At 48.0% G+C, this 26790-nt stretch overlaps 2 protein-coding genes across 3 annotated transcripts in view; one reads left to right on the forward strand and one right to left on the reverse strand.

The window, feature by feature from the left end:
* DDX17 (DEAD-box helicase 17) overlaps positions 1 to 6648 on the forward strand; it is a 24704-nt gene extending 18056 nt beyond the window's left edge. Inside the window, exons 12-13 of one of the 2 annotated variants that reach the window (XM_066258153.1) lie at positions 2048 to 2290; positions 3633 to 6648. In XM_066258153.1, the coding sequence (XP_066114250.1) occupies positions 2048 to 2290; positions 3633 to 4135 (746 nt within the window). In that variant the 3' untranslated portion in view covers positions 4136 to 6648. The remainder of the gene's footprint in view (positions 1 to 2047; positions 2291 to 3632) is intronic. The other variant, XM_066258161.1, reaches the window with a different exon arrangement.
* KDELR3 (KDEL endoplasmic reticulum protein retention receptor 3) lies at positions 4343 to 17366 on the reverse strand. Its single transcript, XM_066258171.1, has 5 exons — positions 17084 to 17366; positions 12140 to 12240; positions 9069 to 9227; positions 7915 to 8167; positions 4343 to 7407 (listed from the first exon to the last, which is right to left on the reverse strand). Exons 1-5 carry the CDS (start codon positions 17172 to 17174, stop codon positions 7367 to 7369), a joined length of 645 nt encoding a protein of 214 aa, XP_066114268.1. The 5' UTR covers positions 17175 to 17366; the 3' UTR covers positions 4343 to 7366.
* Positions 17367 to 26790: the final 9424 nt, after the last annotated feature.

Here is a 26790-nt window from a genome sequence, read left to right on the forward strand (position 1 = left end):
AGATAATATTGTGGCCGTGCACAAATAACATCAGGGCAAGCTTGACTGGAGACAATCAGACTCTGCGCTTGCTCTCGGGTGTCCTCAGACAGCTGTGTGCACACACAGGACACCTTTCTAGTCTGAAGAACTGGCACCATGTCTGCCCCTTACTGAACCCCTCCAGAAATACCTCCAAGTGTTAGTGTCTGAGCCACTGACTTCAGTCCGTGGTGCTTTCTGCTAGGAAAGCACGTGTCTGGGCATCCAGTGCAGTAATTCAACTTGTGCTGCCTGTGGTCCTACACATGGGATTGAATAAGGACATTATCCTATCTCTGAAGATGTGATCATGGAGCATAATTTCCCACCCCCCCACCTCACGTCCTTCCTGGCCCTGTAAATTTTTGTTTTTCCTTTATTGCATCAACGACCCTAGCCGGAGACTCACGCTGCCCCCTGTGATGACTGCCTTCTCGTCTTTCTGGTGTGATTTCAGGACTTTAGGGGTCAGTAAAGACGGAGGAGCCTTTATTGTAATAAGAAACAGACATAATGCCCCTTTCTTCACAGGCCCTTTAACAATAGATGATTTTTTTTTTTTTTAAATCATCACCCCTTTCCCCCTGAAATTAATCCAGTCTGGGCAATAGATGCAGTCTGACCCTTTGGATGTAACTTACATTTTTTATTAATTATTTTTTTCTACAATCACCCCAATTATCCTTGGGGGAGGCGTTGGAGGACCTGAAATTTTTACCCGAACCCAGGTTCTCCGGCGCTTGGCAACCAAATGGGGCTACAGAGAAGCATCTAAGCCAGTTCACAGAGCGAGCGTGTGTGGGGACTTCTCACTGCCACGGACCCTTGATGCATGCTCCCCGCGCTCCAGTGGTCCCGTGTCAGAAGGCGGAGTTTTCGAAAGGAGGCCGCCAAAAATAAAAGGCAAAGAGACGGGATCGGCTGCAGCGGTTTCCCAAAGGAGGAGGGAGTGTGCATCGGTCTGGTAACAAACAGAGAATGTTTTTTAATTATTTATATCACAAAAATCTGTGTTTTATCTAGGATATTTTCTGAATATTCTTTGTAAAATGCAGATTTTTTTCCACAAAACATTAGGATTCTTTGTTATATTTTTTAATTTGTTTGTTTAATTAGGTAAAAAAAAAAGATGCATTTAGCTGAAAGCATTACACTAACATTTACACACTTGAAGCATTAGGAGGTTATTCAACTCAATTCCCAGCAGTGGATAGAACATTAAACTTGTGTCTCAAGGTTTCATGGATTTTCCCACACTCTTTGGCTATTTAATTTCCCAGGTTACATAGACAATCTTTGGTAATTGAAGCAAGTACCGAGTTAAAATAACCTTGAGTTGAGCAAAAATCTTTATTTTGCAGAGCTGGGCTTGGTAGTATAGTGAAATTTTAGTGTAATGTGCTCTTACAGTAATTGAAAGGGGGAAGATAATTTGGATGTTTCTGCAAAGGAAACTATGTGTACTTGGGCTCTGGTCGGTTTTTTTAACTATAAGAGGAAAAAATATTTTCATTAAGTCTCCTTCAAATGTAGTAATAAAGTATATGAAGTTTCTTTTTTCATTTTGCTCTGTGACTGGTTTAAAGGTAAGTTTGTTATATTTCTGGTAGATTTTGCCAGGCTTCTCCCAACAGAGTAGAAGTGATTTGGCCTTATAACTTAATGGTGGTACTACTTTCTTCTCCATTTCCATTTTGAAAAGGATAGAGCTGGAATTTGATGTAACTCCTGTTGGTATACTGGTTAAAATACAGAAGAGGCAGGAGTTTGGATTGTTGAGTGGGATTCCCTTAGGATTTACAGCTGATAAAGATGCCACTCCTGTGCATGTCCCAAGAATCATTAATCCTCTTTTACTCTGTTGGGATGAGTCTTTTTTAGTTCCTGTTCAGAGTGGTTACTAACTTAATCTTCTCTCCTCTTGCTGTCATCTGCATTCGGGCTTTCCACCTGTTGTTGGCATGTCCTTTACCTTCTCTTTCCTTGCCACGTCAACCTACACCCTGACTCATCGTTGGCTTTGAAGATGTGGAAGATGTCAAGTTTGTGATCAACTATGACTATCCAAACAGCTCAGAGGATTATGTGCACCGCATTGGCCGAACAGCCCGTAGCACCAACAAGGGCACCGCCTACACCTTCTTTACCCCAGGAAACCTCAAGCAGGCCAGAGAGTTGATCAAAGTGCTGGAAGAAGCTAATCAGGCTATCAATCCAAAGCTGATGCAGCTGGTGGACCACAGAGGAGGCGGCGGAGGAGGGGGTAAGGGTAAGTCCTGGAGTTTTCCAGGTACTGCCAAGGTATCTTTTTGTATTCATTGTGCCTTATTTTTTTTAATTCTGTGAAGGCTTTAAATATGTTGCTTAATAATGAAAGATAGTGCTTAATAGTTTTTGTAATCTCTTCTGAGTAACACAGTGTCATATTTCTGTAGTTAATATGAAGCTGACCTTTGTATTTTGAAATATATATGCATATTCAAAATTAAGCTGAATTACTTTACTGCCTAATTTTATACCATTTTATAGTAGTGAAGCATGCATAGCTATTGCATCTAAAAATTGGTTGCAAAATATACTAGGATCTAGGCCTCCCAACTACCATTTTCATATTTTTCCCCCAACTTATTACATGTTTAAGCTCTATCAGAATTACCCAAAGTGGGTTTAGAATTGAGCTAGGAACCTGACCTTTTTTCCTAAAGCTTGTGAGATGATAACTGGTGCAGTTAGGACCACAAAGCAATACTTGAGAACCCCTGTGCACCAGTAGAGGATCTCTTTCTTCATGGTGGTATGAGCTTAGCTGCTTGTCTTTTTTAGTAGTGGTAGTAGTGGTAGTAGTGGTAGTAGTAGTGGTGGTAGTAGTAGTAGTATTTTACCTATGGTAAGTCACGTAAACTCTTTGCCATTGTTCCTACATTTTTTTTAAGATTGTGTTTCTTGGTAATCCTCAAGTAAAGAAAGATCCTAAATAGGTAGGAGGTTGAATATCCTTAATGTTTACCATTTTTTGAGTATGTTCTGTTTAAGATTCAAATTACTGGGGGGGGGGGGTTGGCTTGGGGTGTTTTTTTGTTTTGTTTTGTTTTTTGTATTTTTCTGAAGCTGGAAACAGGGAGGCAGTCAGACAGACTCCCGCATGCGCCCAACCGAGATCCACCTGGCACACCCACCAGGGGGCAATGCTCTGCCCATCCGGGGTGTCGCTCTGTTGTGACCAGAGCCACTCTAGCGCCTGGGGCAGAGGCCATGGAGCCATCCCCAGCACCCGGGCCATCTTTTGCTCCAGTGGAGCCTTGGCTGCGGGAGGGGAAGAGAGAGACAGAGAGGAAGGAGAGGGGGAGGGGTGGAGAAGCAGATGGGCGCCTCTCCTATGTGCCCTGGCCGGGAATTGAACCCGGGACTTCCTCACGCCAGGCCGACGCTCTACCACTGAGCCAACCGGCCAGAGCCAAATTATGGTATGTTTTTAAAGTACTGATTTGGAGACTGGACTAGCTAAAGATCAAGAAAGAATATTGAATACTTTTGTACCTAGTAGAATGTTGACATTGGTCATGTTTTGGATTATATATCTGGTATTAAAAATTCATTGTATTCTTCATTAGGTCGTTCTCGATACCGGACAACTTCTTCAGCCAACAATCCCAATCTGATGTATCAGGATGAGTGTGACCGGAGGCTTCGAGGAGTCAAGGATGGTGGCCGGAGAGACTCTACAAGCTATCGGGATCGTAGTGAAACCGATAGAGCTGGTTATGCTAACGGCAGTGGCTATGGCAGTCCAAATTCTGCTTTTGGAGCACAAGCAGGCCAATACACCTATGGCCAAGGCACCTATGGTGCAGCTGCTTATGGCACCAGTGGCTATACAGCCCAAGAATATGGCGCTGGCACTTACGGGGCTAGTAGCACCACCTCAACTGGGAGAAGTTCACAGAGCTCTAGCCAGCAGTTTAGTGGGATAGGCCGTTCTGGGCAGCAGCCACAGCCACTGATGTCACAACAGTTTGCACAGCCTCCAGGAGCTACCAATATGATAGGTTACATGGGGCAGACTGCCTACCAGTATCCCCCTCCCCCTCCTCCCCCTCCTCCTTCACGTAAATGAAACCACTTGGGTGGTAGTGACTTGTGCAGACTTAACTACATTTAAAGGAACGCTGTCTTTCCCTTTTTGTTCTTTCCCCCTTCTCTTTCTTTTTTATCCCCCCCCCCAACCATTGTGATTTGTCCTTTATGCAGTTTAGTTAGAATTCACTGCCAGGTTTCTTCTGCCCGCCAAATTGATCCAGTCTGTAATAATAGATTTTGTAAAAAAAAAAAAAAAAAGTATATATATATAGCCAACTGGAAGAGATCCCCCCAACTTCTTGCATGTTGAGGATATTTGAGCTATTTTTCATCTTAAAAGAAAAGGCAAGGTATTAGGCCCTTTTGTTGGAACCCTTTTTTTGTTGTCATGAGTTGGGGTTGGGTGGGGAGGGTAAAGGGTTAAATTCTGCAGAAGTTGGCATCTGTGCTTTAATGACTCATTACCAAGTTCGAAAACCAAGAGGGAGTTTCCTGTGTATTTTTCATAATGCTTTTTTAATATTTTCCAAGCTGGAAGAGAGTTCCTCAGGCCTGATGAGTTTTCAAGACAGTGCTTTGCCATTGTCATTTTGGCTGATTGCTTTTTAAGTGCAGTCAACAGTTTTCAAAATTTTCGAATTGGTTTTTGTCTCCCTTAAACTCGACCCTCTCACTTCCCAGTGTCTGAAAAATAACCATTTTTAGCATCAGATTAGAAGTTGGAATTGCCAAGTCTGAGTACTTCAAGTGTATCTTTAAATTAAAAACCCCAAACGTTAATTGCAGTGGTTAGATGTATCTCAGCATCTGGGTGGAAGCTGCCTATTTTTCTTCCTCATACAAACAGGGACCATCTTTGAAATTCGTTTTTCAACCAGATAGCTGCTGTGAGCAGAATGATCATAAATGCTCACTGGAAATTGACTTTATTAACCAGTTAAGTATGCATTCACCTGCAGTGGAAGAACAATCTTTAATTATAAATAATATACTCAATGGGCAGGTTTTCTTTTTAAACTATGTAGAGCTAGAATAAAAGCAACTCTTTGCCAGCTACTCAGCTCTTTGGTCTAAGTTATCCTGAATAAAGAATCTTAAGGATTTATTAAGAACTCTTCTTCTCCTCATACTCTGTTCTCTGCAGAGCTTTGTAACAGCTTTTGGGTGCAGATTTCCCTCTGCATCCTTTTGCACTCAGCTTTTCACAGGTAGGTAGTGCTTAAGAGAAGTTATAGAGGATTAAAGCCTAAGTCCTTTTACTTTCCCTCCGTCTGAAGGTAGGTGAGTTTGTCCCCTTCGTAGAAATGTTGACTGTTTACTGAGACTCCCCATAAGGCCTGGGAAGAATTTTCTGTTCTTGTGTTCACTGTAACAGGACAGGGAGATCAGACTGCCTCAGAAACCTCTTCCATATCTAGTGCGAGACTGTCTAATGCTGTCATCAGTATTCGTTCACCATGTAGTTAAAGGGGGAAGGCTCCACTGCATTCTTGGGCTAAGGCCTGAGAGTGCCTGCCGGTTTGTAAGATGCAAATATCTAAATACTTGAGGTTTTGTGGTGTTTTATTTTACTTTTGAAATTCTTCAGGGAGAGAAGGGATTGTTTCTGAGGGTTCTGAAAGTCTGGTTGAATATGCAACATACAGGTAGGTTGTCGGCATAAGTTGAAATACATACGTGTGAGAACTTTGACACCGCCCCCACCCCATCCTCACTTTCTTAACTTCTCTCCTCCCCCCCTTTATAGAAGTGAGGCCAAGGGATAATAGCAGACATGAAAAACATGGCAGAACTGCTCTGTGCTTTCAAACCAAAGTGTTCTTTGTGCTCTCCCCCCAAAAAAATTGTTTAAGCACTGACCAGACCATTTTTTACTTTTCTACACCAAAATTCTGATTTTTTTTTTTTTTCTTCAAACAGGTGCCACCAGAGGGGCTGTTATACTCTTGCAGGTTTTAAAAGCATCCCTTTTTGGGAAAGGTCTCAGGGCAAGCAAGCAATGGTTTGTCTGCTGTATGCCTCCCTTTTCCCCACCAGGGATGTTACAATCATAGTCAAAATAACAGCACAGTCCGAATCTCAGAAGTATTGTGGCCTGAGCACAGCTGGAATCTAGTGGAGTTTTCCCTATAGCTCTAGTGTAACTCTGCTGCCTCCATGTCTGTTGCTCATAATTCAGGTTCTGCCTTTGCTTCAGAACATGAGCAAGAGATTTCATTTGACGCTAGGTGTTACAGTCATGGTTAAAACTCATTTAAAGAAAAGATCTCAATACTAAGCTGTGGGGTGGCTTCCCCAAACCCTCAGCAATTCATTGTGTGGAATTCTCTCATCTAAAAGGTTGGTGACTTTGCTTAGGATCAGTGCTCCCTATTCATATCCTTGCTGGTCTCTGAACACATTCCTGTTGCATTAAGACTTGAAAGATTTGTAGATGTGTGATGTTCAGGCACAGGATGCTAAGAGCTATGTTACTATTCTTAGTTTGTAAATTGTCCTTTTGATACCATCTTGTTTTCTTTTGTAGGTATAAATAAACACTTGACAATACGGTGTGAGCTTTTTATTAAAAATTATGACTAGAGTCCAATGGTAGTCCTTTTACAGTTATTATTTGCTTCAAGACCAGGGTTTGGGGTGTTGGCTGTTGCGTTAGCACCTAAAAATGTGATAGGGAGGTGTAATTGATTGGTGTTAATGCAAAGGTTTGAGCCACAAAGCAATAAAACAATACCTGGTAAGTAGAGGCTTGAGTATTTGTTTCCTCATAAGTAAAATGGTCTCCATGCTAATGGTACCCACATAGGATTGTTAACTTGGATTAAAGTACCCAGCATGGAACTACTGTGAGACTTAGGTCAATTTTAAAGGTGAGGAATGAAATACCGAAGTCTTGCCAAAGTTGTAAATTTGGTTTGCATTGTGCTCAAGAATATCTTTCCAGATTGGCATTGACTTTCTTAGCATGTGTCTCACAAGAGGGCCTTAGCAGTAGTTCATTTAACCCATTCATGAGTGAGGCACCTAAGGTTTCTTGGTGTTCCTGGTGACAATTGTATGGCACGTTTGTGTAATTGGTCCAGGGTTTTCATTACCTCTGTAAGGGAGGTATTATTGATGAAGTCTTTTAGAATGATCAGTGCTTTGCTGAAATCCATCCACACTAAGCATTTCTCTGGCTTTAATTGTAGCATGTGGACTGAGTCACGTATAAGTCGCTCAGTAGAACTCCAATAATTGGCTTCATGTCTTTGTTCTCTGAGGGCTCTCAAATTGGCATTGGGAGACTTAACTTCTTCCCTTTAAGGACTAGAAGAGAAGAGATTAAATTAGAAGTTACCATACTGATCATAGAACTCCTTTGTAACTACATAGTCTTAGCTCTAATGCCCAGTTCACAGCTATTCAGATTATAAAGCCAAGGGGGAAACAATCGCAAATAACAGATGTCACCCCCCCATCTTGGTTACTGATGCCGCCACTACCCCCTTAGGCCATAAGTTTAGCACCTAATTTAAGTCTACATCTCACATCCAGTCCAGCAATTAACTCCCAACAGATCTGTCCACATTTTTTTCACTGACCTGATGACTGTAATTGCCCCATAACTAGTTTCCTGCTTTGACTTCTGGTGGGTTGGTTATTTTAAACCATTGTTTCTCAACCACCAACCCGTGCAAGTTTACCATACTGATGTATGAAGATTATAGAACCAGTCGTCTTAGTCAAATTCACTTATGCTCAGGGTGATGTCTGCTGTTTTCACTGGTCCCCCAAGTGTAAACAGTAACACTGCTTTGTTCTCTTGGCACCTACCTTTGGTCACATATAAGTAGAAGAAGTCACAGTAGAAAATGGTTTGTACCACTCCTGACACCACCGCAATTTGGTCGTAGAAATTCTCAGTCTGGTATCGTCTGATCCAGTTAGCTAGGTAGAGTGCCCGGTACAGCCCAAGAAAGAACAGGTAGTGAGTAGTAATGGTCTCTGCCTCTCCCGTCTTACTGATCATGAAGAGCTGAGGCAGGATGGCTACCGATTCCAGGTAGATAGAGAAAGTCCAGAGGATCTGAACCAAGGAGAGGAAGTTGGTCAGGACCAAGAAGTTCATTTCTTTAAAGGAATTACTAAAACATGTTTACTGGAGAGAATACAGTTAAATCAGTAAATCACTCCAACCCTTTGTAAATATAAGTTTTTTAAAAGAAGCATGGCTTGTTTTTCACAATACAGCATGAACATTTCTATAGCTCATTTTTTAAAAAGATTTTATTCATTTGAGAGGAGAGAGAAGGGAGACACAAGGTGGGAGGAGCAGGAAGCATAAACTCCCATATGTGCCTTGACCGGGTAAACCCAGGGTTTTGAACTAGCAAGCTCAGATTTCCAGGTCAATGCTTTATCCATTGTGCTACCTCAGGGCAGGCTCTATAGCTCTTTTTTTTAAGTGCCCTGACGGGATTGAACCTGCAACTTTGGCATGTCAGGACAACACTCCAGCCAGCTGAACTATCCAGTCAGGGCCTAACTGGTAATTTTTTTTTTTTTAGCTCATAATTTTTTATTGTGTAAATGCCTTGAGGTCACAGTTTCTCAAAATATAGTCCACAAACACCAGCATCAGACTCCTGAGATGCCTGTTACCCCACAGATTCTTGGGCCACCACCCCGATCTCCTGAGTTGAAATCTCAGCCTGGACTGTGCTCTAGTATCCACTAATCACCTGTTGGACAGACTGTCTCAAGAGCTTTAAGTGTGTTGTGATGCTTTGTGTATGAACATCACTGTTGAGATGTACCCATTTTCAAATGGAGCAATATGGATACTGTGTTGCTAATTTCTAAATTTACAGCTGAACAAGTAATACAGTTGTAACAAACACCCCCAAACATTACAAAGAGTCCAGAGGGTAGGATGTTAGGGAGCGTTTTTGTCTTTGCAAATTAGTTCCCTGGGGCCCTTCTCTTACCTCCAGGAGAGTGAAACTATAGTTCTCAAGGAAGGAGAGGCCAATGACCGGGACCAGAAGAAACTCCAGGCGGAATGTGTCATTCTCACTGTCAAATGTTTTCCGAAATTTCCCGTAGATCATGTACACTGTGACATAGGCACAGAGGAGAAAAACCACCTAAAAAGGGAGAAAGATCCATGGGAATTGATGGAGTCATATTCCAGCCTCATGGCTGTGCTTCAAAGCCACCCTGAGTTGGGACCCACCAAACCTAATAGCGAATGCTCTGCCCTAAAATGGAAAAGGTGAAATGTGTTTGCAATGTCTCCTAGGGTCAGTGGCCCAGAATCTGAAGCCAATGACCCTTTGTTAAGTAACTCTGTGCTTCTAACTGGGGCAGGTAGTGCTCCTGTGAAGACGCAGGTGCCAGGATTGGTCTTTGTGGGAGGATTTAGCAGGAGCATTCCAGGGCACTTTTAAAACTTAAACTTCCTGGGTCTGCATCAGTGATTTGTGAGCATTCTTACACAAGGACTAACATCCCTTGAATCAGTAGATCACTGCTCCTTTGGAAAAGCTCTCTTTCTAAGTAAGTAGCTGTCCTCCAGCATATAATGATTTTAGGATGTGGCCTCTCAAACCTTCTAGGCCAGAGGTTCTCAAACTTTAATGGGCACCAAAATCACATAGATGACTGCCCCTTCCCCTGCACCCAATTTCTGCTTCAGTAGGTCTGAGTGGGCATGAGGATTTAAATTTCTAGCAAGTTTCTATGTGATGCTGATGGCGCTGGTCCAGAACTACCCTGGCCTAAAGAATTTATACTTAAAAACAGGTTATATCCTTGAAGTCTTTTCTCACCAGAATGAGATACACATACTCTGTCACAATAGCCCTGAATAAAAATATTCACTAGTGCTCCTGATCACAAGTCCTGTAAATGTCAGTGTTAACAGTGTCTCCCCTAGGAGAGGGGGCTTTTATAAGAGGGACCATGTCCTGTCCACTTCTGAATCCCCAGCCCAAAACAAGCTAGAATGAATGAATGAATGAATGAATGAATGAATCAAGAAAGGGGTGATCACTTCCTCATCTCACAAAAGTTTAGAAACTGATCTCTTTGTGGTTCCTAGACCTCATTCAGCCATACCAAGGGCTGGGTCCTTGGGCAGAGAATAAACTTTGCAGGTGGTGTGTGTTACTTGTGTGTTGAGTTTAAGGAGACGGTGATTTCAGGACTGCAGACTTAAGTATCAACAGCCTCCCTTCCACCAATCCTAGGAACAAGATGCCTAGCATCCCAAAGGTACATCTCTGATATAGAGGAGAAAGAGAATGTACTTTGGTTAAGTATCTTGTGAGTATTCGACACTTTACGTATATTATCTCATGGGATCATCACAACAGCCCTGCAAGATAGGGAAGATTCCCTCCCATATAGCCTTTCTTCCTTAATAAACAGGACTCCTTTTAGACATTGTGCCCAACTTTTCCCAGCCTCCTTCGCAGATGATGGTCAGTGACATGGAGATGAAAGTGGTTGGGTAGAGTGTTAGGAAAGGTCTTAACAAAGGGTTTACCTAGCAGGCAGGTACCCTGTCACATCTCTCCTTCCTTCTCCTTCCTGCCCAAAATATGATGTGATTGAAGGAACTCTAACACCCATTTTGTGACTAGGGCAATGTTAAAGGTAGCTATCACATTCAAAACTAGCTATACCATTTACAGGACCTCTTACTCAAAAAAGGAAGAGTTTCAGGATGGCAATAGCATGGGGTTCTTCTGAGCAACTGCACAGGTCATACATCCATGAGTCCTGGTCACATTCAAGAGAGCAGAGCAGAAAGTTAAAAGGAGCTGCCACCCCAGCTCTGGATTTCATGTTATGAGTAAGGGGGAAATAAACCCTTACTTTATCAAAATAACTCTTACTTTAAGTCTCTGCTACCAGTATCTGAGCAGTTATATACCATTTTACTGACTCTGAAACTGGGGCTCCTTTCACTAAACTGTGTTGTCTTAAAGAGTTAGAATGGTTGGCTAAAAGCTCAGAAAATGCCTCCCTTCAACATAACCCAACAGTTACTGCCCAGGGCCTATGACATGAGCAGAACATAGAGATTCTCATGTAAATTTCTCCATCTGTAAAATGGCCACGCTTCCAAGCAATAGCCTCAGTCACACAATTAAATCCAAACTGCTAACCTGCCCAGGCTCCCCTCACCCAGCCTTACCACCCGCGGGCAGCCCTTTCCTGCTGAGCTCCCACCACACTGGCCTTCTGTCTGTCCTTTGAATACACCAAGCTTGTTTCCTTCTGCTTACAATGTCCTTCGTCTGGTCTTCACATGGCTAGTTGGTTCCTGGTGGTACTCAGATCTCGGCTTACATGTCACCTCTTCAGAGGGGCCCTTCTTGATCACACTCCCTGAATAGCAGCACCCTACTTCTTCTCTATCATATCACCCTATTTTTTAAATGTTTAAAATAACAGAGTCTAAATCCCATAGCCCCTAACATAGATCCCAGCACAAAACAGTATATGCTGGGCAAATAATCCTATTTTAATTATTTGCATAGCCTTCACCCTAACCAAAGATTTTCTTGTTTGTTTTATTATCTGTTTCCCCAGTTTGAATGTAGCTTCCGTGAGAACAGGAACCCCACATGTCATCCACAGATACCTGGCTCTCAGTAGGTGCTCAATATTTGTCAGGAGGATGGTTGAATAAGTTCTTTGAAAGCTCAGGGTACAGGGTTGGGTTATTTTGCTTATTTTTTAACCATTGCAATAGCTACTGCATGTTTAATATATGACAGCTATTGTGTATTTACGTCTATTCCCTCATTTAATTTTCACAACAAAACCCTCTGAGGTAAGTACGAGTACTTTCATTTCAGAGGAGGAAATTGCGGTACACAAAAGCCTGAGGTCTCACCCCAGCCCAGGCCTCGTTGCCACTCAGCAGCAAAGTCAGGACACAAACCAGGTCTGCCCAGCCCCAGAGCCTGCCTGAGTTCTGAAGCGTACTGTCTCATGGCATGGGGGGCCTGGGCAGGCCCCACCACCACAGCCTCCCATGCCTCACCTTCATGACTGTGTTGTAGATGGAGATGAAGTTGGTGAACAGGTCCAAGTACCTGGTGGTGAAGACGAGAGCGAAGAGGATCTGGCTCTTCCCAGAGATGCCTATGGCCAGAGGGGGACAGGAGACAATGAGAACACAGATGGCCAGGCCCACACGCACTCCAGAAACCCCAAGCCTGGGCTGGAAAGGCTCTTAGGGATCCAACTGCCTTTAATGATGATTCCCTGTCCAGGCACAGTAGCTCTTTACAGAACAGGAAACAACCCTTCTCATTGGGTCACTTGAGTCTCTGTTCCTTTCCTTAGGCTGCAATCTGTTTCCCAGTCTTCAAATAGAGACTGAACACTGAGTTCCCAGTGCCCGGAAAGGGTGTCAGGTGTTGTAATTGGGACTGGTGTGTGTGTGGGGGGGGGGGGGGGGTGAGGCTTCTCCGTGCTCTACCCCCAGAGCCCCACTGAAAAGCCCCAAAGCTCTGTCTTTTGGAGAACAAAACCCTACAAGGCTGACTCATCAGAAGACCAGAGCAGGTAGAGGAAGGCACAGGGCCAGGGGATTATTCTATTTTTCTAATTTTTTTTTTTTTTTGCGTTTTTTCTGAAGCTGGAAACAGGGAGAGACAGTCAGACTCCCGCATGCGCCCGACCGGGATCCACCCGGCATGCCCACCAGGGGGCGATGCTCTGCCCATCCTGGGCGTCGCCATTTTGCGACCCTCCTGGGTGTCGCCATGTTGCGACCAGAGCCACTCTAGCGCCTGAGGCAGAGGCCACAGAGCCATCCCCAGCGCCCGGGCCATCTTTGCTCCAATGGAGCCTTGGCTGCGGGAGGGGAAGAGAGAGACAGAGAGGAAGGCGCGGCGGAGGGGTGGAGAAGCAAATGGGCGCTTCTCCTATGTGCCCTGGTCGGGAATCAAACCCGGGTCCTCCGCACGCTAGGCCGACGCTCTACCGCTGAGCCAACCAGCCAGGACTCTAAATTTTAAAAATTAAAAAAAACTTTCTTTTCCTAGTCATAAATGTTATGACTGTCTTTACCCTTTGTAAAACAAAAATTGGAAAATAAACAAATCTGTAAATTTTTTTTTTTTTTTTTTTTGTATTTTTCTGAAGCTGGAAACGGGGAGAGACAGTCAGACAGACTCCCACATGCACCCGACCGGGATCCACCCGGCACGCCCACCAGGGGGCAACGCTCTGCCCACCAGGGGGCGATGCTCTGCCCCTCCGGGGCTTCGCTCTGCTGCGACCAGAGCCACTCTAGCGCCTGGGGCAGAGGCCAAGGAGCCATCCCCAGCCCCCAGGTCATCTTTGCTCCAATGGAGCCTCTGGCTGCGGGAGGGGAAGAGAGAGACAGAGAGGAAGGAGAGGGGGAGGGGTGGAGAAGCAGATGGGCGCTTCTCCTGTGTGCCCTGGCCGGGAATCGAATCCGGGACTTCTGCACGCCAGGCCAACGCTCTACCACTGAGCCAACCGGCCAGGGCCAAATCTGTAAATTAAAAAGCAGCCATCACCTGAATCCCACAGTCTCAGTGTGCATCCTTCCAAGTCTTTGTTGGCTCATCTGTACACGTGACACATATGAGCACACACATAACACAGGGATGTATGAGATGACAAGACTAGAGTCATACTTTTCTCATCTACTTTGGCCTCTTCCTTCTTTAGATTTTTATTTAAACATTTAAGTAATTTTAGATTTACAGGAGAGTTGCAGAGACAGTGCAGAGAGTTCCCATATACCCTTTACCTGGCTTCCTCTAGTGCTAACATCTTGCATAACCATAGAACATCGACCAAAACTAAGAAATGAACATTGGTACGGCACTATTGACTAAACTCCAGGCTTTATTTGGACCTCAACTGTTTTTGCACTGATGCTCTTTTTCCATCCTAGGATCCAATCCAGGAACTGAAGCTGCATTTAGATGGAATGCCCCCTCCTCTCCTTCGGATCACTTTTGATACGTCATAGAGATGGTCCAAATGAGGGGAGCAGAGGCCCTGCCTCCCATTGCGCTTGCTTTCTCAAGCTCACACCAATCTGGAGACTTCACCAAACCATGCCCATCAATACGCCCACATTTCTGCACCCAAAGGTCAGCTCTGTCCTCACTCACCCAATCTATCCCGAACCACGTCTATCCTGAACCACTGTCCACATTACTGGCTTCTTATATCCTCTGGTTGCTCCTGTCCCCCTTACCATCTAATCCTTGCCACCCAAGCCTTTCTTTTTCCTCTGTCCCTTTGCCATCTCAGCCCACATACCAGGGACACTCCAGCTTTGGACTCTCCTTCAAGTTCTGACCTATATATTCATGCTTGACCAAACTCATCACCTCCCTTTGAACCTCCTCATTTTCCTGTAGCCCCTCCTTCATAAATGCCACCAAATCTCCTCTGTGTTCAAGGTAATAAACCAAGAGCCATCCGTGAATCTCTCCCCCCTTTGTCCCTCCTCCTCCCTGCTTCTCTACAGCCCCCTCTCTGGTGCCTCTCACTCAGCCCAGCCATCCCACCTCAATGACCCCCAACTGGTCTTCCCAAGTTTTTCTTTCTGCCCACCCCTCTCCCAATTCTACCCAGCAGCCAATGAGCTATCTGTAAAATAAAATTCTGCTTAAAGCCCTTAAGTGGTTCCCAAGTGCCCTCAAAATAAAGGGCACGTTATCTTGGCTCATGAGGGCCTGCCTAGCCCCCCATTGATCCTTCTCCACTTCTCTCCCTCCCTCCAGCCATGGTGACACATCTGGATTTTATCCTAAATGCAACAAAACAACTGGGGAACTGGGCACTGAGAAGTGACATTACCTGATTCAGGGTCTGGTTCATTCATACACCTGAACTTTGCCTTATCTGACTATTCTTCTGGGGATGGGCATTTTGGAGAGAGGGATATTCTCAATGTCTGAGAATGAACACCACTGAAGTCCCTAACACTCTAGAGAGCGCTGGGTCCACATGCCAGCTTTCCTACCAGCATGCAAGCCTGAGCCTCTCAGTCCTCATGTGTAAATCGGGTACCTTCACACATACGAGCAAGACTGATGTGAGGACTAAAGAGGATTCAATGGGACGCGAGTGCCTCCCTGGGGGTCTGGCACTGCAGCCATAATGGGAAGGAGACCCCTGGGGGGCAACACTGACCAGTTCTGGGTTGTGGCTGTTGCTATGCCATCTCACTGAGCCCTCATAAGCCTTGCTGGGAGGCCCACAGGCCCAGTTAGGAGGATCCAGGAGGCAGTCCTGGTGGGATATGCTCGGCCACCCCTCTCACATAGTCTTCCCCCACCTCTCCCCTCTCGCCATTCTCAGCTTGCCAGGCCCCTGGGCTTCACTCACATTTCCACAGTGACTGGAACCCTGGGGATCTGGAGCACAATGGTTTCCACGCTCTTGAATGCCATGAATAATTTCCACCAAAGCAAGCTGAGCATGGAGACCCAGGACATGGAATAAAACATGAGCCAGAACCTGGTCAGAGTCCCTGAGGGCTCCTAAGCACATATGGGATCCCCGACCAGGTGTAGTCCTCCTTCCCAATTGACAGACAGGAAAACTGAGGCCCACTGTCACATATTGAGTCAGGGGCAGAGCAAGAACAAAGCCCCAGTCTCCTGTTGCCTTCAGGGCTGAGTCAGTGGGGTCACCCAGGCACAGCTCCTTGGAGCTGACAGGGCTGGCATCCAGGTACTTCACCTCTGCAGACTTCAAACATGCCTGTGCCCATCACTCTCAGCACATGCATAAGCTGTCCTTTCTCTCCATAGCGCTGAGCGTCTCTAACAAATCCTATTATTTACTCGGTTGCGACTACTGTTCCTTGTCAGAGGTCTCCCACTGCTAGAAAATTGCTTCCCCAGCTCAGGATCCTGACCGCTGCCCGCACTCTATTCCAGGGGCCTAGTACAGTGCCTGGCAGACTAGGTTAGAGAACACACTCCTCTCCTGGTCATGGGTGTGCACCCAGCCCAGGTCTTCCATGGAAGTGCAGAGACAAGTCCAAGCTGAGTTCTTTCCCTCACCAAAGCCTTCTGCCCCCAATCTGATTCTCTCTACATTCCTGGCCCCCTTCAAGAAGCCTTCAAGGGTTGGCTCTCTGCCTCCATAGACCCCACAAGGACTCTACAATTATCTCTGTATCCCTTCATCCCAGTGCCAAGCAAAGGGCGGTGTTTGCAGGACCCCAGTTGACAAAGATGGCCACAGGAGGCCTGGGCAGCCCTTTAATGAACTGGGTCTCTTTGGCTACCATTAGTCCAGACCTGAAACTCTTCCAAAAGTCCAGCAGAAAAACCAAACTGTTGGGCTAAAGAGGGACCCTTCCTGCCCTTCCCAGGCTTCTGCTAAGGGGCAGCTCCAAGCCCACCAGGGCTGAGCTGGGCCCCTCCCACCACATCACAGATGCCTGTGCCACACACAAGTGAGGGGACATCCTTACAGGGTGTGGAGTGGGTAGGGGAGAGTGGTGGGGAAAAGAAAAGAGAAAGTAGGGTTGGGGGCCACTGTGTTCATACCTCCTCTGCCCCGGGCCTCCCATCCCACCCTGGGCCTGAGTGAAGGTAGAGAGAATAATGGGCCTCAATCCGTGCAGCTCCTGTGGAGCAAAGGGGATGCCTGGAGTGAGAAGTGTCACTTCCCCTTACCGCCCCCTTCTTTCAACTAGCAGCGGTCATATGGGGGTGGAAGGGGGTAGTGAAAGGCACAAGCCCTGCCTCCCCCATAATCTCCAGGGTCCTCCTTCTTTGATAGGGTACAACTTTAAACTTTCTTTGGAAGCTGAGCTGTGCAAAGCTGTTTCACCCCCAAGCCGAAGTCCCCACCCTGAACAGACATTAGGAGGCCCTGCCTCGAGCCCTGCAGGCAGGAGGCATGGGGCTGGCCAGCAAAAGAAAGGTGGCCGAGGCTGCTGAGTCTCCCTCCTCTCTCCCGGGATGCCCCTCACCTGTGCAGCACTTGGATCTCCAGATCTTCCCCAACAGCAAGATCATGGCCAGAAGGTGGCTCAGGTCGCCGAGGATACGGAACACGTTCATGGTCCAACCCGCCAGCCAGCGCTGCACCCGCGTGCAGTCAACTCCTGGGAAACTTTCTGGCGGGCGAGGCAACTGCCACGTCCCCGGCCCAGCCTGTGGGTCCCGCGCACCCCTGTCCGCGCCTCCGTCCGCCGCACCCGCCCGGTTCCGCCGCTCCGCCAGCGCGCTCTCGGCCGGGCGGTGACGTGGCCAGCCCCGCCGCCACACCAAGGAGCCAGGAAGCGCGGCCGGCCGAGGTCCCGCCCCCGGCCCACCCCAGAGCCTCGGCTCCCGAACAGGCGGGGCGGCCTGGCCGGGCTGGGGGTTTCCGGCCTGGGCCAGCCGCCCACCGCCGAGGTCGCTGTGTGCCAGCGAAGGGCTCGCCACGTTCCGCTGCCGATGCTCGAAGGGGTGGCGTCCCGGAGTCCGGGCTCTGCCTCTCCTCCTCAGAACTCGAGGGTCCTCCAGGAGGTGACCTTGAATAAGCCAAAGGCCCCTCTCTCTGCCTCCATCCCCTCATCTATCTATCTGTACATAGTGCTAATAACACCCATGCCAGGGTGGAGTCCTGCCTGCCGGTGCTGGCATGCGCCTAGCAGATTGGAAGCACCCCATGGTGACCTCCTGCTATCGTCATCCTGGGGTTTGAAGCTCCTCCACCGTGGGCGGGATGGGTTGAGGAGAAGAGCTGGAGTCTGATCACCCCCTGCCCCCACGTTTGTTTGAATAGCCACCTTATCCTGACCTGTTAGGGGGAACAATAAATAATACCTAATGACTTAGGTTTGGAGTCAGGTTGACCTCACTAATGTTTTCCTCTTCTTGGTATGACAAGATGTAAAACAGGAGCACAGGCCAGGAGAGACTCCTGGGGTTGGGGTTATTTGGCTAGAAATCCGGGAGGCAGAAAGGGTGACAGGTGAAGGGCCACAGGTGGGCAGGACTCCTCCCAGTGCTGTGTAGTCTGAGCAGGTCAGCCACCCTCTCTGAGCCTTTGTCTCTGCATCTGTGGGAGTGGGCCACCTGAACCAAAGGGCCTTACCAACCTCCCTTTTCCCTTCTCCTACTTGGGGCCTTAATCTCTCCCTAAATTACTGGCCTCCCACCACACCCCCTTTACTCATGACCCTCCCTCTCTGGGACAAGGTACCGTATTTCTTCATGTATACACTCCCATGTATAAGATGCACCTTAATTTGGGGGCCGGAATTTGGGAAAAAAAGTATTACATTAAGTTACTGAACTCAAGTTGTATTCATCATAAAATTTATACAACTCCTCATCAAGCACAAAAAAAGTGGGAAATGCAAGTTAAAAAAAACTACAACCACTGTATAAGACGCACCCAGTTTTTAGACCCTAAATTTTTTGAAAAATGGTGCATCTTATACATGGGGGGATATGGTAGTCCTTGTCCTAAGACTCAAAATGTGGTCTAAGGACAAGCAGCATCTGCTTCACCTGCTAGGAATGCAGAATCCCAGGCCCCACCCCAGAACTACTGAATCAGACTCTTTGGTTAAACAAGATCCCTGGATAATTTGTGTGCTCATGAAAGCTTCAGAAGCACTAAACAATACTGCCAGCAAGGTGTTGTTATTTCAATTTTACACTGGGAAGACTGAGGCATGAAGAAGTTAAGTAGATTGCTTAAGTTCACACAAACACTAAATAGTAGAGCCTGGATTCCCACACATAGTTTGACTTCAGGGTTCATGGAATTAACGAATTACATCACACTGTGGATTGTCATGGAAGGTGATGAGTGTTGGGCAGATAAAATAAACTATGCTCACTGTGTTAAAGATGGCACTGCCCACGTGGAAGCCCATCGCCCAGGTGATATTAGTTGCCCTTCTTCTTGGGATGGTTATATTAATGTGTGTTGGGGGTGGGCTGTGGGCAGGCAGGATCCTTGTAGCCTGGGGCTTGTTGTTTTTTTTTCTGAAGCTGGAAACGGGGAGAGACAATCAGACAGACTGACAGACTCCCGCATGCGGCCGACCGGGGTCCACCTGGCACGCCCACCAGGAGGTGAAGCTCTGCCCACCAGGGGGCAATGCTCTGCCCCTCCAGGGCCGCTCTGTTGCGACCAGAGCCACTCTAGTGCCTGGGGCAGAGGCCAAGGAGCCATCCCTAGCGCCCGGGCCATCCCCACTCCAATGGAGCCTCGCTGCTGCGGGAGGGGAAGAGAGAGACAGAGAGGGGGAGGGGTGGAGAAGCAAATGGGTGCTTCTCCTGTGTGCTCTGGCCGGGAATCGAACCCGGGACTTCTGCATGCCAGGCTGACGCTCTACCACTGAGCCAACCGGCCAGGGCCCTGGGGCTTGGTTTTTAGGACTAAGCCTTTCCCACTTTTTTTTTTTGTATTTTTCTGAAGTTGGAAACGGGGAGGCAGTCAGACAGACTCCCACATGCACCCGACCTGGATCCACCCGGCATGCCCACCAGGGGGCGATGCTCTCCCCATCTGGGGCGTTGCTCTGTTGCAACCAGAGCCATTCTAGCGCCTGAGGCAGAGGCCATGGAGCCATCCTCAGCACCCGGGCCAACTTTGCTCCAATGGAGCCTTGGCTGCAGGAGGGGAAGAGAGAAACAGAGAGGAAGGAGAGGGCGAGGGGTGGAGAAGTAGCTGGGTGCTTCTCCTGTGTGCCCTGGCCAGGAATCGAACCCAGGACTCCTGCATGCCAGGCTGATGCTCTACCTCTGAGCCAACCGGCCAGGGCACCACCCTTTTTGATGTAGGGTGGTGCACTCTCATGAGGAATCCCATTATGCCTCAGATAAGTTACTTTGTATCAGTGACTTCCTTATTTGTATATTGGATTAAAGGTTTTGATTTCTGCACTATAAAGTGTGGCAGACCAGGAGCTTGCTCTCTCGGTTCCTGAGATTAATATTAGAGGAGAGAGCAGAGAAAGGCCACGTGGAGGAGGCCAGGAGAAGCAGCCAAGATGGTGGAGTGCTGAGTGAGAAGCCAGTTTGTGCAGAGTTTGTGCAGGGAGAAGGAAGGAGATGGGGAACAGAGGTGAATAAGTCTGGTGAGCTAGAAACCTTTGCTTCTAGGAAACTCGGATAAGTCAGTAGCTTTGTGAGCACTGAATGAGTGGGTTTTGGAGCCCAGTGTGTGTTTTTACTTGCCCACCGGGTACAAGCTAGGATTAAAGATGATGGCCCACCAGTTCTTGGCTCTGTTGTTTCTTTATCAACTGTCCAAATCCAATGCGAACCTGCATGGGCCAGGCAGCTGTAATAGCGGTCCTGGCCACTGGCTTTACAATGAGCTTCCTGTCATGAGAGGTGAGGAGCAGGGAGTGAGAGCCCACTTGTCAGGGATGCTGCAATGGGGACTCCTGTCTTGGTACAGAGGTTGAAATAACAATAACAATCAAGCAGAATCAACTGGGTGCTCACATGGATCAGGCACATTAGTCAGGTTCTCTCCACTCAGCCTCAACAGGCACCTTCTGAGCAGGCTTTCAATCCTCAGTTTGTAGGGGATGGCCATTAAGGCTTCCTGAGGTTGAGGTGGGTGATTCCAGTCCCTCTGAGAGGAGGAGCCAGGCACTCATTACCTGGATATTACAGGTTCTGAATGGGCTGCTCTGTTCCCTGCTTTCCCCCCTCCCATTAATCCTGCCCAGATGCCTCCTCTCCAGCTGGTGCCCAAAGAAGGCGGTGGCTATTTAAATACCTCAGGTGTGGCTACATTTCTCTCTGCCCAACCAGCTGGCATCTTTTCAGCACCCACCTCCTCCCCAAACCAGGGAAAAGCATGTGCATTTGCCATTTGGTGAAACATCTGTCCTCCTGAGAAGAAACTCCACCTGCCAGCGGAGGCTGGAACAAGGCTAGAATCCTTCCCTTCCCTCTGTTTCTCTAAGGGGGCCACTGGGGAACTGGCCAAGGCCTGAGGGGGTCTAAGGAGTAATAACTGTGGTGGTGGAGGGGGAAGAACCCAGGTTCAATGGCTCCAGGGCCAAGATCTTGTCATAGCCACAGTGACCTTGAGTCTGCTATGTCCTCACTCTGGGCCTCAGCTTTCCCATCTGTTAATGGGGATAATGAAGGCAGAAGTATTATTGATTGGTTGCTTGGCCCTCTTCGTATGTACTCTTTCCTGTGAAATCAATACTCCCTATGGTTAGATCGCCAAAGGAGGGTTGCACAAGGCCTGATAAGTTTTTGTAAGAACTTTTTTCATGCATCTGTAAACAAATGGCCTGAGACCCTAGGGGCAGCAGCGGAGAGCTTCAGGAAGAAGGTGTCTGATATAGGGACTACTGCAGGTATCTGCTGACATGGGGGTTGGCGCACCTGGACATGCTCAGATTAGCCTGTCCTGGTTTATGGACTTGGTATCTGCTGTCTCCGTTTACCCCAACCCTTGGGCTTCTCTCCAATGCCTTGCCCCAAGGACACTTCCCAGATCCTCTTGGGGTAAGGGGATTTGCTTAAAGCAGCGGTTCTCAACCTGTGAGTTGAGACCCCGGTGGGGTCGAACGACCAAAACACAGGGGTCGCCTACCAAAACACAGGGGTCGCCTAATGGCTTTAGGCGACCCCTGTGTTTTGGTCGTTCGACCCCCGCCAGGGTCACGACCCACAGATTGAGAACCGCTGGCTTAAAGGGAGGGGAGCTTGAATGAGGGAGTTTGCTTAATTGAGGAAGTTGCCCCAGCAGGAGGTTGGGTGAAGGGAGTTTGAGTTTTAAAGGGGCCCTGGACCAGAACCTAACACCTAGGTCTCAAGACAGGGAGCTCATCTGCCCATTTTACAGATCAGGAAATTGAGGCTCAAACTTGTCTCTTCCTCCTCCAGGTCATATAGACCTCCTCGCCCCAAAATCCTACCACTCTATCCTTAGTAATCATCCCCACCTGGGTGACGAAGCAGGAAATTCCTACTCATTCAAAACCCTTGGTTCTAACCCAGGCCAACACACTGACCACCTGCACCATCAGACACTATTCTTTCCTGATGCTATGTGGTTCCAGGCAAGTCCCTCACCTATCTGTGCTCACTTTCCTGACACTTCAAATGTGTCTGCTGTAAAAACGCAATGGAGAGGAAGCCAGAAGGGAAACGTCCCTCCCTGCCGTCTGTCCTTCCGTCCGTCCTTCCTTCCTTCCTTCCTTCCTTCCTCATTAACAAAGCAAAACATATGTTCAAAGTCAGATTTATAGAAGAGAGAATGGGGGCGTTGTTTAGCTATATATATATATATATATATTTTAAAATATATGTAATCTTTTTTCCTTCCTGGTGCTAGCCCTTTGGTGTATTTCACCACTGTACTGACTATCCTGTCAACTTCCTCCAACTGTGTGGAAGGAAAGTGTAGATGTAATGTGAAAATCACCATCCTGAGGACACTCCACCACTTAAGCCGGTGCCTCTCGCTGGGCAGGACCCTGGAGGGATGGGGCTCCCTCAGGTCCCTAGGGGCCACTATAGGTTCTTCTGGCCTTGACGAGTGCACGCCCCCCCCCCAAGGAATGAACTCTTCCCAGGCAGCTCCGAGGTCAGGCCCTGGAGGCAAGGGGAGGCATGAACAAGTCCATTCGCTAACTGAATTGGGGCGGGCAGGGCAGCCGTTCTCGTTCTGTGGTCCTGCCCCAGGTGTCCCCAGGTGTTCTTGAAGCTCTTTCCTGGCTCACTATCTTTTTTTTTTTTTTGGCAGAGACAGAGAGAGTCAGACAGAAGGACAGACAGACAGGAAGGGAGAGATATGAGAAACATCCATTCTTCATTGGTTCCTTAGTCGTTCATTGATTGATTTCTCATATGTGCCTTGACCAGGTGGCTACAGCAGACCAAGTGACCCCTTGCTTGAGCCAGCGACCTTGGGCTCAAGCTGGTGAGCCTTGCTTAAACCAGATGAGTCCGCGCTCAAGCTGGCGATCTGGGAGTCTCAAACCTGAGTCCTCCACATTCCAGTCCGATGTTCTATCCACTGTGCCACCACCATCACCTGGTCAGGCCTGGCTCACTATCTTTTGAGTGACTGGAGGCAGGGGAAACCAAGGCTTCAAAACCTCTTCTCCATTTTCAGTTCAAAATACATTTATTGAAGACCAGCTATGTGCCCCGGTGCCTTGCAGGTTGAACTTAGAGGAAGACCCAAGGAGCCCTGGGGTACACTCTGGGAAGTGGGTGCTTGTGAATGTGCTGGATAGAGGAGAGAGTCTTACCCTGGGTTAGGGGTTGTCACAGGGAGGATGCCCTGATGGGTTTTGAAGGATGAGTAGGAGCTTGCCTCAAGTACAAAACCTGGGGAAAGAGAGTCAAATCCCAAGTAGAAGGACCTACACGTACAAGGGTGGAGAGCTATGGTATGACCCGATCTCCCAGGGCATTTTGTATCACTCTTCTTAAGAGGCCAACGATCAGGGGAAATGTGTGTGTGTGTGTGTGTGTGTGTGTGTGTGTGTGTGTGTGTGTGATAAATCATCAAGGTTAGAAAGAACTTCGTTGTAGTCTCAGGCTCCACCATTTAGGTAAATTATTCAAATTTCTTCAAGTCTTAGTGTTCTCATCTATAACCTGAGTATAAACCAAGTAGTACCGACTTCATAGGGTAGTAGGTTAGCTCAGAATCTAAAGCGCTTTGCAAGTAGAGAACCACGTAACAAACAAACGCCAAAGGCTTGCTCCCTTTTACGGGAAGGACGTCGAGGCCCATGGAAGGCTGAGAGAAAACACGGAAATTTTGTGTCTTTGGAGGGCGATCACTCCCTCGCCGGTTTATTCTCGGAGAAGTGCAAAAAAGACAATTAAAAATAACCTCTCGGCCAGAGGAAGCCTTCTGGGGCGCTGGAAGTGTTCCGTATCTTGATCCGAGTAGTGGTTACATGGGTTTTATACATATGTAAAAATCATCCATCTGTACTATTAAGATGTATATATAAAGTTACACCTTAATTCAAAGAAAAAGAAAAACATAACAACCCTAGCCACGACGCCTCCTCCCCTCGCCGCTGGCGACAGGTGTCTCTGAGTTTCAAAAGTCACTCTTCGCGTGGCGCAGGCCCAGCGCCCTGCACCGAGAGTCGTGCGCCACGCGCCTTGGCCCCGGCAAGGTTCCCAAGGCAACCGCATGCCGCTCGCAGAGTCTTCCAAGTGACGAGGCGCCAGCGAAGACCTGGAACCGGATTTATGAACGGGAGCCACGGAGCGAGACTGGAGAGAGACGGAGACTGGTCAAGTGCGGAGAGGAGCGACTCGGCGCCCTTTGTCCTTGCGTGGATATTCTGAGGGCATTCAGCAGACACCACTCCTCAGCCCCGACTGAGACCATAAACTGCTGCTTGGACACATCCCTAGAAATTCACTCGCAGCTTTCCAGGTCTGGCGATGGAGAGCTTGGCTTGGCTGCCAATATCACAGGTCAATTCAGGGGCAAAGCCAACCCGGCACACTGATGGTCCGCTTTCCAGCTTGTACAGTGCAGTCAAGTGGAAGGCCCATAGGTCTGGGTTCTGGTGCCTCCTTGGGTTCTGGTTCCAGCAAGTAACTCGCTGTGTGGTCTTCAAACTCCCCTCTCCTGTCTGGATCTCCAAGATGGGAACACCACCACTCAGAGTAGTTTTTTTTTACCAAATATGTGAAATAACAGGTGTAAAACTGGCTTACAGGCCCTGGCCGGTTGGCTCAGTGATAGAGCATCGGCCTGGCATGCAGGAGTCCCAGGTTCGATTCCCGGCCAGGGCACATAGGAGAAGCGCCCATCTGCTTCTCCACCCCTCCCCCTCTCCTTCCTCTCTGTCTCTCTCTTCCCCTCCGGCAGCCAGCCGAGGCTCCATTGGAGCAAAAAGATGGCCCGGGCGCTGGGGATGGCTCCTTGGCCTCTGCCCCAGGCGCTAGAGTAGCTCTGAACACGACAGAGCGACGCCGGGATGGGCAGAGCATTGCCCCCTGGTGGGCATGCCGGGTGGATCCCGGTCTGGGGCATGCGGGAGTCTGACTGCCTCCCCGTTTCCAGCTCCAGAAAAATACCAAAAAAACCAAAACAAAAAAACTGGCTTACAACCTGTAAAGTGCTTTGCAGGTGTCAAGGTCATGTGTCAAGGACCATCAGAGTTGCCAGCCTGTTGCCTTCTTGCCCTCATCATCACCCCACCCCCAACTGCAGCCTCATTGCCAACCAGAGTGAGCCTGGGGCTCAGCACTGTCCATGCCCAGAGGTCTCCAGTCTATAGATGAGAATGCCCTCCCCTCACTTTCCAGTTTCCAAGGAATGGGCCCTAGGCAGCTCTCCTGGGTTCTTTGGTCCCCAGACCATGCACTTAGAGGGATTCCCAGAGTCAACACCTAAACCCAACACCCAAACTCCTGTGCACCTCTTCCTAATCTTCCATCCTGTGGCTAGATCACAGAGGCTCCCCACTAAGTGAAGATGTCTGGAGGTCCCAGAACCTGGCCCCTGGACTGAGCCCATGAGTTATACCACTTAATTCCCTTTGAATACCACATGCTGGACATGTTTGGATAGTTGTGTGTTCATGTGCTGTGAGGCTGTGTATATATTGGTGTATATGTATGTGCCAGACATGCATATGTTTGGGAGGATGTACTTGTGACACATATTTGTGTATGTAAGTGTGTGTGTTTATGGCTGGATGGTATGTACTTGCAGGTGTGTGTTGTGTATTTGTGGCATATGTGTTTACCTATGCATCTATTTGTGTCTTTGATGGTATATACGCATATCTAGGTGCTCATTTATGGGTTTGTACTTGTGTGCACAGTGGACGCGTAAGACTATGAAGTCTGTGGTTGTGCATGTATAGGCATGTGCTGAGGTTTTTGGGTGCGGGGCTCTTTTCTCTCCCATCTCCCTTCATCTGGGTGACCTTCTTCCTCCAGATGAGGACTTGGGCTGAGGCCACAGGCATGCTCAGGCTAGCTCCTGCCCCCACTGCAGACCTGTGGCTGCCCAGGTCTTTGCCTTGCTCAGGTTTCTGGCAGGTGGGGGCAAGGGTGGGTGGGTGAATCTGGGGCCAGGGCTTGTGTGCCACCCTCCTCCCTTCCCCACAGCAGGAGCAGCAGCGGAAAGGTTGGCGGAGGGGGACTATTTTGGGAGCGTCTCCTTAGCAACAGCTGCCACAGGCCGTCTGTGGCAGTTTTCCTATAGGTGCTAAAATATTCCACCCTGGTGACTACTGAGTACTGGAGGGGGGAGCAGAGGGTGAGAGAGACCCCTACAGTCCTCTATCCACAGGGCACAGCCTGCTAGGATGGGTCCTGGCCCTTTGGACCTCCAAATTCCCTTTCCCAACCTCTGGTCCTCATCCCTCAGGCTGTGCAGACTTTTAAAAAATCTTTATTTTTACTTTATTATTTAGATTTTATTTATTGATTTTAGAGGGAGGAGAGAGAGAGAAGGGGGAGGAGCAGGAAGCATCAACTCGTAGTAGTTGCTTCTTATATGTGCCTTGACCAGGCAAACCTGGGGCTTTGAACCAGCAACCTCAACATTACAGGTCGATGCTTTATCTACTGTGCCACCACATGTGAAGCTATTTATTGATTTTCAGAGAGGAAGAAGGAGAGAGAGAGAGACAGAAAACATCAATCTGTTTCTATATGTACTAGGGATCGAACTAGCAACCTTTGCATATCAGGACAAAGTTCT

This window comes from Saccopteryx bilineata, chromosome 1 (assembly GCF_036850765.1).
Source record: "Saccopteryx bilineata isolate mSacBil1 chromosome 1, mSacBil1_pri_phased_curated, whole genome shotgun sequence".
NCBI lineage: Eukaryota > Metazoa > Chordata > Mammalia > Chiroptera > Emballonuridae > Saccopteryx > Saccopteryx bilineata.

Bases quoted from the DNA above. Each gene is read 5' to 3' on its own strand.
- KDELR3 (XM_066258171.1), bottom strand. From the start codon at position 17,174: ATGAACGTGTTCCGTATCCTCGGCGACCTGAGCCACCTTCTGGCCATG. The intron at 12,241-17,083 runs GTGAGGGGCATC...CTCTGGCCATAG, and splicing joins GAGATCCAAGTGCTGCACAG to GCATCTCTGGGAAGAGCCAG. The intron at 9,228-12,139 runs GTGAGGCATGGG...CTCCCTTTTTAG, and splicing joins TCTACAACACAGTCATGAAG to GTGGTTTTTCTCCTCTGTGC.